This window comes from Ranitomeya variabilis, chromosome 1 (genome assembly GCF_051348905.1).
Source record: "Ranitomeya variabilis isolate aRanVar5 chromosome 1, aRanVar5.hap1, whole genome shotgun sequence".
NCBI lineage: Eukaryota > Metazoa > Chordata > Amphibia > Anura > Dendrobatidae > Ranitomeya > Ranitomeya variabilis.
The window spans coordinates 116,958,242-116,977,334 of NC_135232.1; the positions used below are offsets into that span (position 1 = coordinate 116,958,242).

The 19,093-nt window shown below is 43.0% G+C and overlaps 1 protein-coding gene across 8 annotated transcripts in view; it reads left to right on the forward strand.

The window, feature by feature from the left end:
* Positions 1–18,818, forward strand: part of CCDC125 (coiled-coil domain containing 125) — a 173,338-nt gene extending 154,520 nt beyond the window's left edge. For 5 of the 8 annotated variants that reach the window (XM_077288262.1, XM_077288246.1, XM_077288270.1 and 2 more), the window contains exons 9-12: positions 3,071–3,175; positions 5,230–5,410; positions 13,151–13,281; positions 14,740–18,607. In XM_077288262.1, the coding sequence (XP_077144377.1) occupies positions 3,071–3,175; positions 5,230–5,410; positions 13,151–13,281; positions 14,740–15,087 (765 nt within the window). In that variant the 3' untranslated portion in view covers positions 15,088–18,607. Of the gene's footprint in view, positions 1–3,070; positions 3,176–5,229; positions 5,411–13,150; positions 13,282–14,739 lie in introns of all 8 variants that reach the window. The other 3 variants (XM_077288278.1, XM_077288231.1, XM_077288241.1) reach the window with 2 other exon arrangements.
* The last annotated feature ends 275 nt before the right edge of the window (positions 18,819–19,093 follow it).

The window sequence follows — 19,093 nt, forward strand, 5'->3', positions numbered from 1 at the left end:
TCAGACAACCACTAGACACGTGGGACCTCAACCTGGTCCTGACAGCATTGCAGGAACCACCCTTCGAACCCCTTAAGGAGGTCCCGCTCCGCCTTCTTTCCCAGAAGGTGGTTTTCCTGGTGGCAATCACCTCACTACGCAGAGTGTCTGAACTCACAGCACTCTCCTGCAGACAGCCCTTCCTGACCTTTCACCAGGACAAGGTAGTTCTTCGTATGGTCCCATCCTTCCTTCCGAAGGTTGTGTCCAACTTCCACCTCAATGAGGAAATTTCACTGCCATCCCTTGTCTGGTTCCGGTTCATGAGAGTGGAGAAGGCTCTGCATACGCTTGACCTCATCAGGGCATTGCGTATATACGTGTCTAGGACTGTGTCCTTCCGGAGGTCTGATTCTCTTTTCCTCCTTCCGGAAGCCAGCCACAAGGGTCTGCCAGCTTCCAAAGCTACCCTTGCCAGGTGGATCAAATCCACCATACAAGAGGCCTACCGCCTTAAGAATTCTCCTCTTCCAGCCGGTATTACGGCACAGTCTACACGGGCGGTAGGGGCCTCCTGGGCCATTCGGCACCAGGCTTCGGCACAACAATTGTGTAAGGCGGCCACTTGGACTAGCCTACACGTTTACTAAACACTACAGGTTTCATACCCAGTCCTCAGCGGACACGAGCCTGGGTAGATATGTCCTGCAGGTGGCGGTGCCCTAAGTATAGGGGCCTGTCTGCACAATATTCGTTTATTGCTTCCGACCCAGGGACATGAGGTGACAGAGTAAGGGAGATTTTTGTGTACTCACCGTAAAATCTCTTTCTCTTAGCGTCTAATTGGGGGACACAGCTCCCACCCTGTTGCCTTTTCCGGGCCGTTGTAACTGTTGAGTTCTCATATTGTTTTCTTGAGCTCGTACATAGTTGCCTTCTTACAGGCAAAATTATGTTATTCATGTTACGTTCCTCCTACTGCTTTTGCACAAAACTGGAGAAGGCTGACGCAGTCCAGGGGTGTATACTGCAGAGGAGGAGCCACAGTTAATCTTTTTCAGATTATGCATAGTGTCTCCTCCTAGTGGACAGCAGCATAATACCCATGGTCCTGTGTCCCCCAATTAGAGGCTAAGAGAAAGAGATTTTACGGTGAGTACACAAAAATCTCCTTTTTATTGATAGATCGGGCGATTCTGAACGCGGCGATACCAAATATGTGTAGGTTTGATTTTTTTTTATTATTATTTATTTTGATTGGGGCGAAAGGGGGGTGATTTGAACTTTTATATATTTTTTATTTTTTTTATATTTTTAAACACTTTTTTTTTAATTTTGGCATGCTTCAATAGCCTCCATAGGAGGCTAGAAGCATGCACAACTCGATCGCCTCTGCTACATAGAGGTGAAGCACAGATCACCTCTATGTCACAGAAATGCAGGGTTGCTTTGAATGCCGACCACAGGGTGGCGCTCAAAGCAATCGGCCACCAACAACCATAGAGGTCTCAAGGAAACCTCTGGTTGTTATGGCAATGCACCGATGACCCCCCCCAATCATGTGACGGGGGTCAGCGGTGCGAGCACTTCCGGTCGCGTGGACGGGAGCGCTAGTTAAACAGCGGCATTTAACTAGTTAATGGGCGTGGGCGCTCGCGCTCATTGCGCGCACATGTCAGCTGTACAAAACAGCTGACATGTCGCGGCTTTGAGGTGGGCTCACTGCCGGAGCCCACCTCAAAGCAGGGGATCTGCCAGCTGACGTACTATTCCGTCAGCTGGCAGAAAGGGGTTAATGTTAATGTATTTAGCTACTAATTCAATAACTTAAAGAAAAAAACGGCTTAGGGTCCCTCCAAATTTTAATAACCAGCTGAGGGAAAGTGGATAGCTGGGGGATGATGTTTATAGCCTGGGAAAGGGGTAATAAACATGGAGCTTCCCAGGCTAGTAACATCAGCTCACAGCTGTATACTTGGCCTTTACTGGTTATTACAATGGGGGACCCCACAAAACAATGACATGGGGTCCCCTTATAATTAATCACCAGCAAAGGCTAGGCAGACAGCTGCAGGCTGATATTAATAGGATAGGAAGGGGCTATGGATATTGGCACTCTCCCAGACTAAAAACATCAGCTCTGTTACCCCAGAAATTGGTCATCCATAAGATGTGACCATTCTTGCACTTAGCCTGTGCTCTTCTCACTTTCCCTGGTGTGGTGGCAAGTGGGGTAATAGTATTGGAGTTTTCAGCTTTGTATTGGTAGGTGACATCAAGCCAAGGGGTTAGTTATGGTTCATGGAGATGTTTATAAGCCAACCCGATTACTAACACTATAGTCAAATTGTTAAAAACCAAAAAAACACAGCCTAAATAAAGTCCTTCATTCCTTTATTTGAAGTAAACAGCCCACCCTACTTCATTTACCCATTTATTTTATGAAATGAAAAAGCAAACGTATACTTATGATGTGAGCGTTTAACCTGGCACCCAGCAGAGACAATGAGCTGCACGTTATAGTGCAGTGTGTGTCTTGTGGTGACGTAAATAAGGTAAGCGGAGATAATAGCCGATGAACTCCGTTCACCTCCCTGACGTCACCGCTAGGGCGTGTGAACTTTTGCTATGGGCCCCTGTGATCATGTACGCCACCTATTGCATCCTCTCGCTTATCTAACTTGTCTGTTATTCCTTCCTATGAATCTGGTCCCTTTTTAATGTTTTCCACCCCCCCCCCCCCCATGCACTCACTTTGTATCTGGACGTATGCAGGTTCATGCAGCTTTACATGAAAACGTTTATTGTTATAACCATAGCTGGACCGTACAATACAATCACTTTTTTCATTATGTCACCCCTATTCCCTTATAGATTGCAATCTCTTGTGAGCAGGACCCTCACCACTCTTGTCTGAATGTGATACTCTGTGATGTCAGATATTGTTTGTACCTGTACCTCTGAGTAATAAAATACTGCAAAATATGTTGGTGCATAATAATAATGTACAACACACTTCTGTGAGAACTGCATCTGAACCTTAGTGGAGTGCATGGCGTCCTATTCTCACATTTGGTATACTTGTGTTTAGCTTGCAGTGCTCGGCGCCTGTACGTGTTGTCCTGCAGGAGAGCCCTGCTCGTGTGCCAAAATGTCAGCTGCTACTCGAAAGCATCTCCTTCAGCTCCGCCAAGAGGTAGCTAATTGTAAATCTGTTTTAATGATACTAGATTTTCTCACAGAAGATATACAGATACTTTTTGTACTTTTTTTTTTTGTCCAGTAAGTTACTGATTATCACTTTGCATTTGTTTTCTTTAAAGAAATTTAAATATTTTAGGAATAGAATTAAACACTGATTCTTCCCCTAATCCTCTAGAGCAGGGGTGAGCAATTATTTTTTCCTAGGGGTCAAATGAGAGACCGTGAATGTTGTGGAGGGCCGCACCAATAGGCTAAAATTGTGCTCAATATTTACATTTGCATATTAATTATAATTTTTATTAATTGTATCACTTAATATTGAGCAGAATTAAGTATGCTGACAACTCCCTGTATACAGTGTGAGCGGTGTGGGCCTGCGCACGGCCCTCTGTATACAGTGTGAGCGTGGGCCCGCGCACGGCCCCCTGTATACAGTGTGAGCCCGTGCACGGCCCCCTGTTTACAGTGTGAGCGGCGTGGGCCTGCGTACGGCCCCCTGTATACAGTGTGGGCCTGCGCACGGCCCCCTTGTATACACTGAGCGTGGGCCCGCTCACGGCCCCCTGAATACAGTGTGAGCGGCGAGGGCCCGCGCACGGCCCCCTGTATATAGCGTGAGCGGCGTGGGCCCGCGCACGGCCCCCTGAATACGGTGTGAGCGGCGTGGGCCCGTGCACGGCCCCCTGTATATAGCGTGAGCCCGCGCACGGCCCCCTGTATACAGTGTGAGCGGCGTGGGCCCGCGCACGGCCCCCTATATAGCGTGAGCGGCGTGGGCGCCCGCGCACGGCCCCCTGTATACAGTGTGAGCGGCGTGGGCCCGCACACGGCCCCCTATATAGCGTGAGCTGCGTGGGCCCGCTCACACGCTCCTCACTGCTTTTCCCCCGGCGCTCTACCTCTGCTCCGGTCTCCTCTGTACACAGGCTCTCCACGGTGCGCAGCTGACGTGAGGACGCCATTTCTTCGCAGCAGCTATCTTGCATGCTGATTGGTGGAAACGAGGGCTGGCACCCCTCCTCCACCACTGTATTTGCCGCTATCTGCACCCCGAGGATGTGGATACCAGTAACATTGGACAGTGGATGGACAGCGGGCAAGTAGGAACAAGATTGATGCTGTACTCAAACAGGAGAATAATGCGTCCAGTTTAAAACAATACATTTTTGAATTAAATAAGACGTATTACCACATCTAAAGCAAATTACATATAAAGTATATTAATAAAACACATTGGTAGTCCTTACAATGCCTGCACAGTAGTGGGCCTGCATAATGTAATAACATACTGTTGGTCGATTACACAGAAGTTACCTTTCTCTTTAAAAATGTGTCCTCCATGTACTTGGAATGTCTGACATTACTTATTACCAGTCAGCTCTTCTTACTAAATACTTTGTTTTAAAAAGAACCCTTTTAGAGTATTTTCCTATGATCCTGCATTTTGTTCTGTTAATTCCTCCTGGAAATAACTAAATGGTAAATGTCTGCCCCCACACACCCTGACACTGTGATGCTGACAATGTACGGCTTTGTATGAACACACACAGGGCATGATGACAATTGGGTGTCCATATACTCATGCATTTCCAGGAGAGAGATCGGGGGAACCACACATTTTCCAGGGAAATAAATATAATAGTTAAAACTGACATTTTAGGTGACCTGAGGGATAACTGTTAAAGAAGAACTTCCACAAGTCATCCGAAAAAGCTTCTAACATCTTGCTTATTTGCCATGTAATCAGTGCTTGAGCTGATAAGTAGAGGAGCTGCGTGGTCAGGATTATGTCCCCATGACAACACTTCCTGTATTTCACTTATGTCAGCCTTTGATAGAGATCAAATATCACATGTTCGGTTAAATCTATTTTCCAGGAAATTGATGAGGATGAAGGTGTGTATCTGCATAGTGCTAAACAGAGAACTGATAGGAAAGGACATAGAAACACTTCCTCATGTGCTGTAGAAGGCCTTTTATATAGCAGTGAATCAAATGAATACAGACATGTATAATAAGGAGAAAATGTTTCATTGTTTTGTGCAGTTTGAATTGGAGAAGAAGAGCAAGGAAGAAGCCTATGTAATGGCTGACGCCTTTCGGATTGCCTTTGAGCAGCAACTGAAGCGCAAGAATGATGCGACTCTGCCTCTAAGTGAAATTGAGAGACTCTGCAAGAAAGGGAGCAAAAGACTGAACAGCTGGAGACTCCTTAAAGAGAATGGTGGTAATCCTGGAGCGGATAGTTTACAGTAGCTGATAAATATTGCTTTTTAGTAGAGGCGTAGCTAGGACTTCAGCATGGGGGGCAAAACGCATCTGAGTGGACCCCTAACCTTGATAACCATGTTGACAGCTATGGTGGTGCACACTTATATTGGGTAAAAAGGAACCTCAGCAGATGACCGCGCTGTTATTGAGAAAAAATGATTATACAAAGACCAACACTGATATTACTGCCATATGGTGACATATAGTGGTAGATACCAGTGCTGCAGAACACACAAGACCTTGCAGTACAGTTATAGTACCTTACCGGTGACATTCTTTCTGATGGAGTTCACTTTTCCATCTGTCCCAGACTGACGCAACTTCTCACAGTTATGGCTCATCTGTAGAGTTTAGAACAAAGACACATTTACCTTTTCCAGAACGGTCCCCATCTATTCCCAATCTGCACGAACTCCTCATCCTCCTGTCGCCCAAATACTGGGCTGCTGCTGCCATATTTCTTCTTCATATTGCACCTGCAGTGTGGTATGATACCAATGCTCCTCTTATTGCTCCACATAATTATGTCCACCACTCTGCCTCTTGCAAAGTAAAATTCTCCCTTTGTGCCCTATAGATGGTAAAATTGTAGACGGATGGGAAAAGGAAAGGATTTGTTATTAAGTATCAATGATGTTAAAATATATTAAACTACATCTTTCACTACATTATTAATGTGGGCAGACAGGTTAGGCTGCTGAAAACAGTCCTATCTGTGTGTCTGATATCAGGAGTGTTTTAGTTAATAAATCCGCTTGTATCACTTTATATAAGTGACCTCTTCCGGGCTCTGGGGAGGACGCACCCTGGAAGATAACTCTGCCCCCAGAGCTTGCTTTATATGAAGGAGAGTTACCAGTGTGAGACAAGTAACCAACACAGAACAGGAGAAATGAAATTTGTTGTCTTGCAAAACATTTTTTGCTTCTTTCTCAGCTCTGCTGTATTGCAGACGTGTCAGGTATAATCAGAGTTCTGCTGCGAGATAGGGACAGCAGAGAGTGTTTATTACACATCACTCTGGTAACAGTGGTTATTACACATCACACTGGTAACTCCCCATTATATTTAAAACAAGCTCTGGAGGCAGAGTTATCTTCCAGATTCCATCCTCCTAGAACCCGGAAGAGGTCATTTATATAAAGTGATAAAAGATGATCACCAATTGATATCCTATTGCGAGAGTTAAGATATCTATTAGCGCTGCTATATGTCACCAGCCAAGGTAAAGCTTGTATCATCCAGATTTAATATAATAAGTAAGCCGTGTCAGGCCTGTCTGCGGCTAGTATAGGATGTATAACAGCTATGAAACAATATATCTCTGCTGCTGCACTGGTACACTTAATGTCTAACTGCAAGAAAGCACGCCGCCAGATGATCTAACAAGTGAGCCACATCCAACATAGGTGTGCGGCTAGCGTGAAGGGGCCGCGTGTTAGTGTAGCGACTGCAGGTGCGGTCTCACTACGCCGGTGACGGTGTATACAGTACCTCTAAAGACTCATAAAATTCATACTATTGTTTATAGAAATAAGACAATTGCAGAATATGGTTTAATGTACTGACTTCCAATATTTGGCGATATGATGTGCACATCCTGAGAGTGTGACTGTATTATTCATTTTACCAGCAAAATTGATCCACATTTATATAATTTCCTCTTTTTCCTCTTAGATTTCATAACAAGGGGACATATATGTCTCATGAAAATATACATTAAGATCATGGGCTTTTATTGTTTGATGGAATATGACACATGCTTTATAAGGAATGCCTCACAGTATACTCTATTGAGACATCATCTCATAAAATCTGGGTATATAGAGTGGATGAATGTGGTGTATACTGGGATTACACGGATTTCCAACAATGTGAATACTAAATGTGGAATAAGTTACTAATAATACCAATCAAACTAAGTGTCTAATTCCTAAAAAAAAAAAAAAGAAAAAAAAAAAGTCTAATATACACTGTGTTCCAAATTATTATGCACATAGAGTTTAGGAGTGATAAGGTTAGAATTTTTTTGTTTGTCATTTAAACTCATTGATGGTGATGTGTGTCAGGGCTCTTTATATCACTGAAAGCAATTGCAGATACCTGTGCAAATTAGTTTGGCAGGTGTGTCCAAATAAAGGCAAGACTACTTAAGAAGGCTGTTCCACATTATTAAGCAGCCTACATTTTTTGCCAAAATGGGAAAGAAAAAGGATGTGTCGGCTGCTGAGAAGCAACAAATTGTGGAGTATTTAGGTCAAGGCATGACTACAATCAACAATGCCAAGACACTTCATCGTGATCATCGCACAATCAAGAAGTATGTAGCTGATTCACAGCACACACGTGTGCGTGCTGATAAGGAAAAATTGAGGACTCTTTCCAACAGGCAATTGCATAAGGTTAAAAGAGGAGCTGCAAAAATGCCTTGTCATAGCAGCAGACAAGTTTTTGAAGCTGCTGGTGCCTCCAACGTCCCCAGAACAACAAGATGCAGGGTCCTTCAGAGGTTTGCAGCTGTTCGTAAGCCATCCTGTCGACCACCTCTATCCACTGCACACAAGCAGAAACGGCTCCAGTGGGCCAAACGATACACGGAGACTGACTTCCAAACTGTTTTGTTCACCGATGAGTGCCGTGCAACGCTCGATGGTCCAGATGGATGGAGTGGAGGATGGCTGGTTGATGGACACCCCATGAAAACACGGCTAAGGTGCCAACAAGGAGGAGGTGGAGTAATGTTTTGGGCTGGAATCATGGGGAGAGAGATTGTCGGCCCCTTTATGATCCCTGAAGGGGTAAAGATGAACTCCATAATCTATGTGGAGTTTCTAAAACAACACTTCCTGCCATGGTTCAAGAGGAAGAACCGTGCTTTCCGCAGCAAGATCATTTTCATGCATGATAATGCACCGTCTCATGCTGCAAAAAACACATCTGCATCTCTGGCTGCTATGGGCATAAAAGAGGACAAACTTATGGTGTGGCCACCATCTTCCCCTGACCTCAACCCCATTGAGAACCTCTGGAGCATCATCAAAAGGAGTGTCTATGATGGCGGGAGGCAGTTCACATCTATGCAACAGCTCTGGGAGGGGATTCTGTCCACATGCAAAACAATTGAAGCAGAAACCATCCAAAAACTGACAAATTCAATGGACGAGAGAGTTCAGAAGCTTCTTTTGAACAAGGGGTCCTATGTGCACATGTAACATCACCTAGAATAAAGTTTTCACTTGAAAACTGTTTGATTTCATTTTGTAATAAGCGATAATGCTTATAACTTCACAATTGACCATTTTTTTTGTTCAAAATAAAAAAAAGGTTGAAAACTCTGCTGTGCATAATAATTTGGAACATGCATTTTGAGTGTTTTTTTTTTTAAATACTGTTTTCATCGGCAGTTTGTTCCAAAACATTGCAATTATACTAGAATAGTAGATGACTGGAAAATAACAATGACTGCAATTCAGATAGGTAATTTAGAGAAAATATGAGGAAATATTATTTGCATAATAATTTGGAACACAGTGTAATATCTAATCAATGTATAACCCAGTGTATTAACATGGTATGTATTGGGATTATGTTTATTTTCAACAATGTGCTTATTAAATGTGGAATATTTTACTATTCACTAAATTAAATGTTTATCCTTCTGTAAAAAGACTACGGTAATTTAGTATTTGTAACAGGCAATTCAATTTATCGCTTGAGGTTCTATTGATATGTGGATTGTTTGACCTAATCTCTATTCCAAATCCCTATTATATATACAGTTGTGCGAAAGTTTGTTCCTGATTTTCTATTTATTTTTTTTGCATTTTTGTCACACTTAAATATTTTCTGATCACCAAACAAATTGAAATATTAGACAAAGGTGACACAAGAGTCACAAAAATGTAGTTTTTAAATGAAGGTCTTTGTTATTAACCCCTTAATGACCAGGGGTATTTCAGTTTTTGAATTTCTGTTTTTTCGCTCCCCTTCTTCCCAGAGCCATAACTTTTTTTATTTGTCAATATGGCTATGTGAGGGCTTGTTTTTTGCAGGACTAGTACTTTTGAATGACACCATTGGTTTTAAAATATTTTGAAATGGAAAATGGGAAAAGAATCCAAGTGCGGTAAAACTGCAAAAAAAGTGCAATTCCAGTTTTTTTTGTTGTTGTTTTGTTCCCCCCCAACATGTTCACTAAATGCTAAAATTAACCTGCCATTATGATTATCCAAGTCCTAGACACCAAACATGTATAGGTTTTTTTTTTTGTTTTTTTTTTTAAATTTAAGTGGTGGAAAAAAAAAGCCCAAATTTGTTAAAGAGAAAAAAAAATAGGTGCCATTTTCCGAGACCTGTAGCGTAGAGGTGTCAAACTGCATTCCTCGAGGGCCGCCAACAGGTCATGTTTTCAGGATTTCCTTGTATTGCACAGGTGATAATTTAATCACCTGCACAGAATGATTCCAGCACCTTGTGGAATGCTAAGGAAATCCTGAAAACATGACCTGTTGGCGGCCCTCGAGGAATGCAGTTTGACACCCCTGCTGTAGCGTCTCCCTTTATTGTGATCTATGGGTGAGGGCTTATTTGTTGCGCACTGAGCTGATGTTTTTATTGTTACCATTTTGGTGTAGATATGATCTTTTGATGCCCTGTTATTTCATTTTTTTGCAATGTAGCGGCGGCCAAAAAAACGTAATTCTGGTGTTTTTGATTTTTTATTTTATTTTTTGCTGCGTCGTTTAGCAATCGGGTTAATTTTTTTATATATATTGAATGGGCGATTCTGAACTCGGCGATACCAAATGTGTGTATTTGATCCTTTAATTTAATTGTTTTATTTTGACTGGGGCAAAGGGGGTGATTTGAACTTTTACTTTTTTATTTTATTTTTATTTTTTACATATTTGTAAAAACTTTTTTACTTTTTGCATGCTTTAGTAGTATCCATGGGAGACTAGAAGCTGCAGTACTTTGATCGCTTCTGCTACACACAGGCGATGACCAGATCACCTGTGTGTAGCAGAAATGCTCACTTGCTAGGAGTGCCGATCACGGGGCGGCACTCATGGCAATCTGGCAATGGCAACCATAGAGGTCTGCTGGAGACTTCTGGTTGTCATGCCGACCCATCGGTGAACCGCAATTATGTGACGGGGTCACCGATGGGTGGAACTAGCAACGGGCTTCCGGTAAGCGTGACTTAATCTCTGACATCGGCATTTAACAGTGGCATTTAACTAGTTAACAGCCGCAGGTGGATCACGATTCCAACCGCGGCTGTTGCAGACACGTCAGGTGTATAGATCAGCTGTCATGTGCCCGGAAAGGTGCGGGCTCAGTGCCGGACCAAACAGGAGGGAGTCTGGCATGGGCATACTATTATGCCCAATGTCGGAAAGGGGATAAGGGAAAAAGAAATCCAAACCTACAGGGCTCTGGGTGAAAAAGTGATTGCCCTCCAAAGCCAATAACTGTTGGGCCACTCTTAGCAGCAACAACTGCAATCAAGCGTTTGCGATAACTGGCAATGAGTCTTTTACAACACTCGGGAGGAATTTTGGCCCACTCATCGTTGCAGAATTGTTGTAATTCAGCTTTACCTTGGCTAGTGACATACAGCAGCGCTAATAGGTATCTTAACTCTTACAATAGGATATCAATGGGTGATCACCCTATGGTCTTATCTGACAGAAGCTGATACTATTTATTTGACATTTCTTGTGTGCTTCTATAAATTTTGTGACCCAATATATAACATGGATGCGATTTAAACTTGACCTTTTAATAGGGGACAATGGTCAGGGATCCCATTACTTATATTAACAATATCTCTACATCCTAGCACTATAATCTGGACCTCAGTGGGTGACAGCTGTAATAATTACACAAGTTTTATTAAGTGACTCAATATACATAGTCAATTGGCTGTATGTTGATTTAGTTTATCATTGATCTCTATCAAATTAATAAGTTACATTTTATTCACAAATGTTTTTCCCCTTCTTTTCCTATTTGTCTACAATTTACGAGCGGTGTACACTAGAGTGCATAAACCTCCAATGAGATTTGACAACTTAATCATTAGATGGTAAAATAGCCCCTAGAGAATTTTAATGCCAGAACTGCCTTTGTGCCCCTTTTGATTGTGGCAACACAAAGTGCCCTGTACTCTAATAATGCCTTTAAGTGCCCATGTATGATTCAATAATGGCCCGAGTCCCCTTCCACACACAAACCATAATAATGGCCCCTTAGTCCCTCCGCATACAGTAATAATGGCACCTTGATCGCCCTGAAAGACATAATGTAATAACGGTCCCTTTGTTCCTCCACACACAGTACAGCGTCCCCACACATTTTATAATGGCCGCACAGTCCCCTTACAAGTACTGACTATTTAAAATAAGCATCCTATAGTCTTTTAACCCTGATGTTGCCGAGTTGGTGAGCAGACCGATGTGGCATAGTCATCGTGCTGGGGCAAGCACAGGATATGGCAACGTTGCTCTACCTGCACCACAAATTTGTCACAGCGTCGTTCTGTACAGAGAGCGGAAGGGCTGGGAGACTGTGTCTTTATTCTATTCTGCAGGGTTTAACTGTATCATTGTATGTATAAGTGGGTTGCCTCATAAGGGGTCTTCTCCTATGGCAAGTTTGGGTCGATCACATATACTGTATATACTCGTGTATAAGCCAACCCGAGTGTAAGACGAGGCACCTAATTTTGCCTCGAAAAACTGGGAAAACTTATTGACTCGTTATTGGCCAGATATGCATTGTCCCTATTCTGGTATGCAAGGTTCCTCAATCCCATCGTTGTCTGCGTGGCTCCTTATCCCCCCCCTCCTTGTCTGCGTGGCTCCTTATCCCCCTCCTTGTCTGCGTGGCTCCTTATCCCCCTCCTTGTCTGCGTGGCTCCTTATCCCCCTCCTTGTCTGCGTGGCTCCTTATCCCCCTCCTTGTCTGCGTGGCTCCTTATCCCCCTCCTTGTCTGCGTGGCTCCTTATCCCCCTCCTTGTCTGCGTGGCTCCTTATCCCCCTCCTTGTCTGCGTGGCTCCTTAACCCTCTCCTTGTCTGCGTGGCTCCTTATCCCCCTCGTATGTATGATGACCCCCATGAGAAAAGCATTTAAAAAAATCCTACTTGCCTTCCCTGCGCAGCCTTGGCAGCATCTTGTTCCAGTGCCAGCAGCTCCTGCGGCAGAGCGATTGTGTCCCCGCTCACTAAGGTAATGAATATTCACCTCTCTCCACGCCTATAGGAAAGAAGTGAATATTCATTACCTTAAAGAGCGCTGGAATCTGTGATAGCCCGGCAGCTGCTTTGAAGCCGGCGACTTTTAGCAGTGTGCACAGGCTTTAGCCGCAGCAGCCGGCTTCAGCCTCCTGTCACCCGCTGCTCCCTCTTCCCCGCCATCTTCTGGAATAATGACTCGTGTATAAGCCGAGGGGGGGCATTTTTGGCAAAAAAATGTGCTGAAAAACTCTGCTTATATACGGTAATTAATTAAATGGTCACCAAGTAATGATACATTATCCCTACAGAGGTTCCCAACATGTGTACAAAACAGGCACCAAGGTTATATCAGATAATACTAAACCTTCTGTACTAGATGACCGTGTATTTGTATTTCACATACATGTAGTGTATAAGTTTATATTATCATTTTTTTTTTTTTTCTTTAAATAGATTCCATTTCAAGAGCTAGAAACAAAAGTTTAGGTCAAAAACTAAAGGACCTGTTGGTATCTTCAGCCGATAGTATGAATCTAGATGCTGCGGATGATCCACAGGAAGTTCTCAGGGTATTAATTGACCTGGTAAGTGAAAATATAACAATATATTCTAAATTATTTTTACTAATTTGGGAATACAAGATACTAAGAGGTGATAAGTCTAATCTCTGCAGGATTCCTGCACAGGCTATTAACTGTCTGCTGATCAGAAAACAATTAGTTAATCGGCTTAAGTAAGGATTTCTACAATTAGGCCTGGATCACACACAGCGTACGGCAGAGTCTCGCAGGTTAGAACCAAGCTCTGGCACCGGCACTCCAGAGCGGAGCGTGCGGCCGCATAGCAATACATGGAGCCGCACGCTCTGCTCCGGCGTGTCGGTGCCAGAGCTTGTTTTTAACCTGCGAGACTTGGCCGTATCTCACTGTAGTGTGACTCCAGCCTTATGGAGAGAAAAGAAAGTATCAACAATCTTGGGTTTGTAAGGGTAAGGGTAAGTGGGGAAACCAGGCTATGGATAAGGAGGAGGTACAGTATGACAGCTATTCCAATGAGACAGCAGCACCCTAAATACACACAGACCTCACAACCAACCTGTATTACTGGGAGAGACACTCGCACATCAAGCTCAGGCTGCAAACTGCGTAGTAGGGGGTCCAAAAATGAATTAAGACCGTAGAATGAAACTTAGTGAATTTTATTAACTAAAAAAAGGTAACCATTAACATATGTAAAACTCTCTCCCTCTCATTTCAAGCTGTCCATAGCCTTAAAATTTAGACAATCTGGCATTAGACCAGCTGCGCCAAACTTATCACAGTGGTTGATGCTGGATGATAAATTTGCATCTTTAGACAGCTTTGCCTAACTATATGGGTATGTGCACACGTTGCAGATTCCATTGCAGATTCTACAGAATCCGCAGGTAAAATGCCCTGGCGATTTACCTGCGGATTTTGTGCAGATTCCTATAAAGGAATAGGTGTAAAACGCTGTGGAATCTTCACAAAGAATAAACTGCTGCGTTTCTGCGCAGAATTTTCTGCAGCATGTGCTCTGTGGATTTGGTTTTCCATAGGTTTACATGGTACTGTACACCTCATGGAATACTGTACCAGATCCGCAGCCAAATCTGCAACGTGTGCACATACCCTATATCTTGCTTATCTTAGTCTAGATCATTTTTTTTTGTTAAAATTGTTGCCTATCATAGGCCACACCCCTTCCCACTGAGACACACCCATTCTTATTAGGCCACACCTCTCAAGTGAGGTTCAAAAGACCTGATTTATTAGGACTATGCCAGTGTTAATGAGAGGTGTGCAAGAGTAAATGACAGAATAGACTGGAAAACATAAGATCATTATTTGAGTGCTTAAGACCTCATAGAAAACCAAAATACCTCTTAAAATGAATAAAAATATATATAATAGATACCTGACACTTAAGCCCGCCTATAACGCTCTTATGGTTTCCAGTCTATTGTCTCTATCACTAATGTATGGTGTAAAAACTAAGATTTCTGTACTTTGGATTTGCAGCTCAATGATAAGGAAGAGGCTTTAGCTCATCAAAGGAAAGTAAGCTACATGCTTGCACGAACTATAGAAGGGAAAATCGATCCAGCAAGAGCCCACGGTAAAAGTAACAAAGAGCCCTCTGTGAGCAGTGACCAGCACCCGTGCTCGGACATAACTGTGGCTGGGTGCCACTGCCTGACAGACCACGCGTCCCATGAGAGAGGGAGCCAAGAGCAGGCCACTCTGAGGACTCTCGAAACCTCATTTTCCTTTCTGCTCAACGATGTCTGCCCCCAACAAGAACATACAGAAGAGACTGCGATAAACCAAGAGCCCATTCCTGAAGTTTCAGGACATCCTCAAACCTGATCTGTATCAATGATGGCTTTTTAAATTGTTTAATATTCTGAATTTACAATTTTATTTGTGAATATTTTAGCAGCTTGAAGGATTCAATTTGTACTTGATGAGAATTTTTTTAAAATTTACTTGAAGGTTATGGATTGTAACTTAATTTACTAATAAGGGATTTTTTTTTCACATTTTACATAGAATGTATATATTTGTATACAAAGAATAATATATAATCTTTTTATCAACCTTGAGAAAGGTTCTCCCTGTACATGACCACGGCAGCCGATCATCACTGAGGCTGGTGTAACTCAAATGGTAAATGGAGGCTGACTGAAAGCTTTGGCTCAGCGTGCTGGAGCAGCTGGATTCATCTGGTAGCAAATACAAGTTATTTCATGGCATTAAGGATTGTTTTCTTTATCCTATCAAACCCCTTTAAAAAGGCATTCCCATATTACAAGGATCAGACATCTCGCTAGGATATGATCATTGATGGTTGCACTTCTCAGGCCATAATCAATTCTTCATTTACTCTCCTGCATCGCATTGATTGAGGTCCTTGTCTTGTAAATCCATGCACAGCTTTGTGGTTGGAAGCCCGCTGTGTAAATAAAAGCCTAGACAGTGACGCAGCTAAATCATTACATCTCACTATACCATCTTGACCTTAGGAACAGTGGTAGGTGAGGGCGACACTTGGCATTGTTTTAATCTCCAAGCAAATAGACCATGTGCTCGTGCTGCCATGTGCACTTACTAGGCTTATTACTACACCTATCACATTACCTACATCAAGTTACAAGAAATGTCTCCAGCCAGTGTCCCAAGAAGCGCCCAAAGAGAATGGTGGTTGTGCAGTCATAATGCACTTATGTGAAAGTGGCTCCAGTCATCCCCAATGTCAATGTGTGACATTCATGTTATGAAAGTTCCACAACTTATTCAACTGATAGAAAACACATTGTCTCAAAAAAATAGAGTCCCTCTGACACTACTTTATTGTTTTGTTTTTTGTTTGTTTTTTTTTGGAGGGGGGAGTTATTTTATGCATCAACGCCACAGGCAAAATGTAGCATTATACAGAGCCCACTGAAATCAATGAGGGATCAGTGTCATTCGAAAGGTGTTGTTTATAAAGAAGCAAGACTAACAGAGATGCATGAAAAATGGTCTCTAATAGACTGCCCTTTAGTCCTCAAAGTCAGGCATTTATGTTCAGTAGGAATATACCCCACAGTGGCTCCAGTCTGGTTGGTGAAAGAATGCCACAGCATTCAAAGACACCCATTGCAAAAAAAAAGCGTATTGTATATATAATTTTATTTTTGCATTGAACCTTTTAAATAAATGGTATGCAGACACATACGGGCTGGTGACAAGGATGCTCTTTTATCGTCTGGTGAATGGGGGCACATAACAAAGTAAACTCGTAAAGCGTCCGGCGTACATCGTTTATTACAGGCAGGGTTGCTCAGGGATCTCCCTAAAAAAGATCTTAGAAAATACCAACTCAAATGAACAGATGTACAGCAATGTCAAAATTATTTGCTGTGCAGGTTTGTTTTAACCACCTCAGGCTTTAAAAGTTGTGAAGTGGCTAAAAGTAACCTGTCCATTAGTCAGGTGCCTTCTGCTTGGAAACTGCTCACTTGCTCTTAATAATTAAAAAATAAGATGCCAGTGGCAAAGCTAAAAGAAAAATAGCCAGAGAAATGCCAAAGAAGATTCTTCAGGGAAAACGCTGCAAATTGTGATCAGTTATGCCGCTGTCTAAAATATCATGTGTACAAATGCATTGTATACTTAGCCTAAGGTCGGGGTCAGATGCATTTGCATATTTATACGGCAGCATTCTAAATTGTACATAACCAAATACAGTTCCTTATTAATTGCAATGTATCTGTAGAAATTGGATGCTATACGGATTATTCATGTGGGATTTGTTTTATGCGCTCCCATAGACTTGAGGGTATGTGCACACGTTGCGGAAAGGTGTGCGGATTTACCGCATTTTTTGTGCGGATTCCACCTGCGGTTTTTCTCCTGCGGATTCCTATTATGGATCAGGTGTAAACCGCTGCGGAATCCGCACAAAGAATTGACATGCTGCGGAAAAAACAAAGTAGCGTTTCCATGCTTTTTTTCTGCAGCATATGCACTGTGGATTTTCTTTTCCATAGGTTTTACATGGTACTGTAAACTCATGGAAAACTGCTGCGGCTCCGCAGCAAAATCCGTAACGTGTGCACGTACCCTGTCTGTGTCCCTTACAGAAAAGATTAGATTGCCGTGTTTTTTTTCTCACATAGATCCTGTCATCTGAGCAGCCCTATGTTTAATCAGATGTCTGTATAATATGTTCATCTGAGTGAACCTTTAAAGGGAATCGGTCACCAGGTTTTTACCACCTAATGTGAGAGCAGTGTAATGTAGAGACAGAGACCCTTATTCCATCTATATGTCACTTACAGGGCTGCTTGGTTCAATTTTCATAAGATCACTGGTTTATCAGCAGGAGATTCACACTGTGGAACTATTAAACCTGCTGACAGTCCTCCATGTTCGTGAGCTCTGTATAACCCCAAACTCACCAATGATTTGCAGCTTTCTGTATACTGTGCATAGGCAGAAAGCTGCCATCAGTGGTGCGGGAGGGGTTATACAGAGCCCAGCATTCAGAGGACTGGTAGATCAGCAGCAGAGAAAACAGTGATGTTAATAAAATGACAGCTCAGTAAGTGACCCCTCTGGAATCACGGTCCCTTTCCATACATAATCCTGCTCTCAGATGGAGTAGCAAAAACCTGCTGATAGATTTCCTTTAAAGGGAATCTGTCACCTGAAATATCGCTGTTAACCTGCAGATATTGGGTTAGTCTGCAGGATAGCAGTGTTATTATGCTGCCCGAATAAAGCGGGGAGAAAATGATCTTTATTCTCCCCACCAGCATTCGGCATTCAGTCATCGCACTGAGTATACAGAGCGGCCAGTGTAGCTGTGCCCCCAGCTCTGACTGACAGCCAGTGTCAGTCAGGGCCAGGGGCCGCCATTACAGTGACCGCTCTGTATACTCAAAGCTGTGACTGAACCGGTGCCGCCCCTATGACTGAATACCAAATGCTGGCGGGGAGAATAAATATCAATTCCTCCCTGCTGCATTCGGCTGCGTGCAGGATCAGAACACTGTTGCCCTGCAGATATGCAGATAATCTGCAGGTTAACAGTGTTATTTCTGGTGACATGTTCCCTTTAAGTGGTTTATCTTACGATGCACAGAGGTGTTCAGACATCCACAGGTAAATGTTCGGGGTGGGGTTATCTGCGAACAGGCTCAGATAACGTGTTATCCTAGTATCTTGGGCGTGCACGGATAATATATTCGAGTCCCTGCGACTGCATGTGTTGCGGCTGTCTGCCGGAGCAAAACATGCAGCTGCAGGGACGTGAATATATTATCTGTGCATGCCCAAGATACTCGGATAACACTTAAGCACGCTCGCCCGTCACTAGTTATAACCTCTGCACCCCTTATATTTGACACAATTCTCCATAATGGTTGGATTTCCCGACCCTTTTGTTTTCTCAGGTAATTGAATATGTACTTTTGAAACGTTATTAAGCTTTGAACATCTGGATTCTAAGTGATGTGTCCCTGCACACATTCCCACTACCCTGTATACAGTATTTGAGTTGTTTTCATAATGTTTTAGCTGTATGTTCTATTGTCTAATAAAATATTTTCGGTTTTTCATGCTGTTGAGGACTTTGAGGACATTTCACATTAAAATTCTTAGGGTAGCAATATATACAGAAACACATGGCCTTTGGATGGAGCCCTGCGACCCGCCTCCAACCTCCGTGGCTCTTCTTTTGATTAGTCAGGAGAGGAGCCTAGCAGTTAGCAGTTAGTTCACGGGGCGCCCGTCCAGCAGCCAAACAATACTAACCTGGACCTCCAAATTAATTGCTCATCACTGCTAAGTTCCTATGGTCTGTATGCTGCAGTTTTTCGGTGATTAT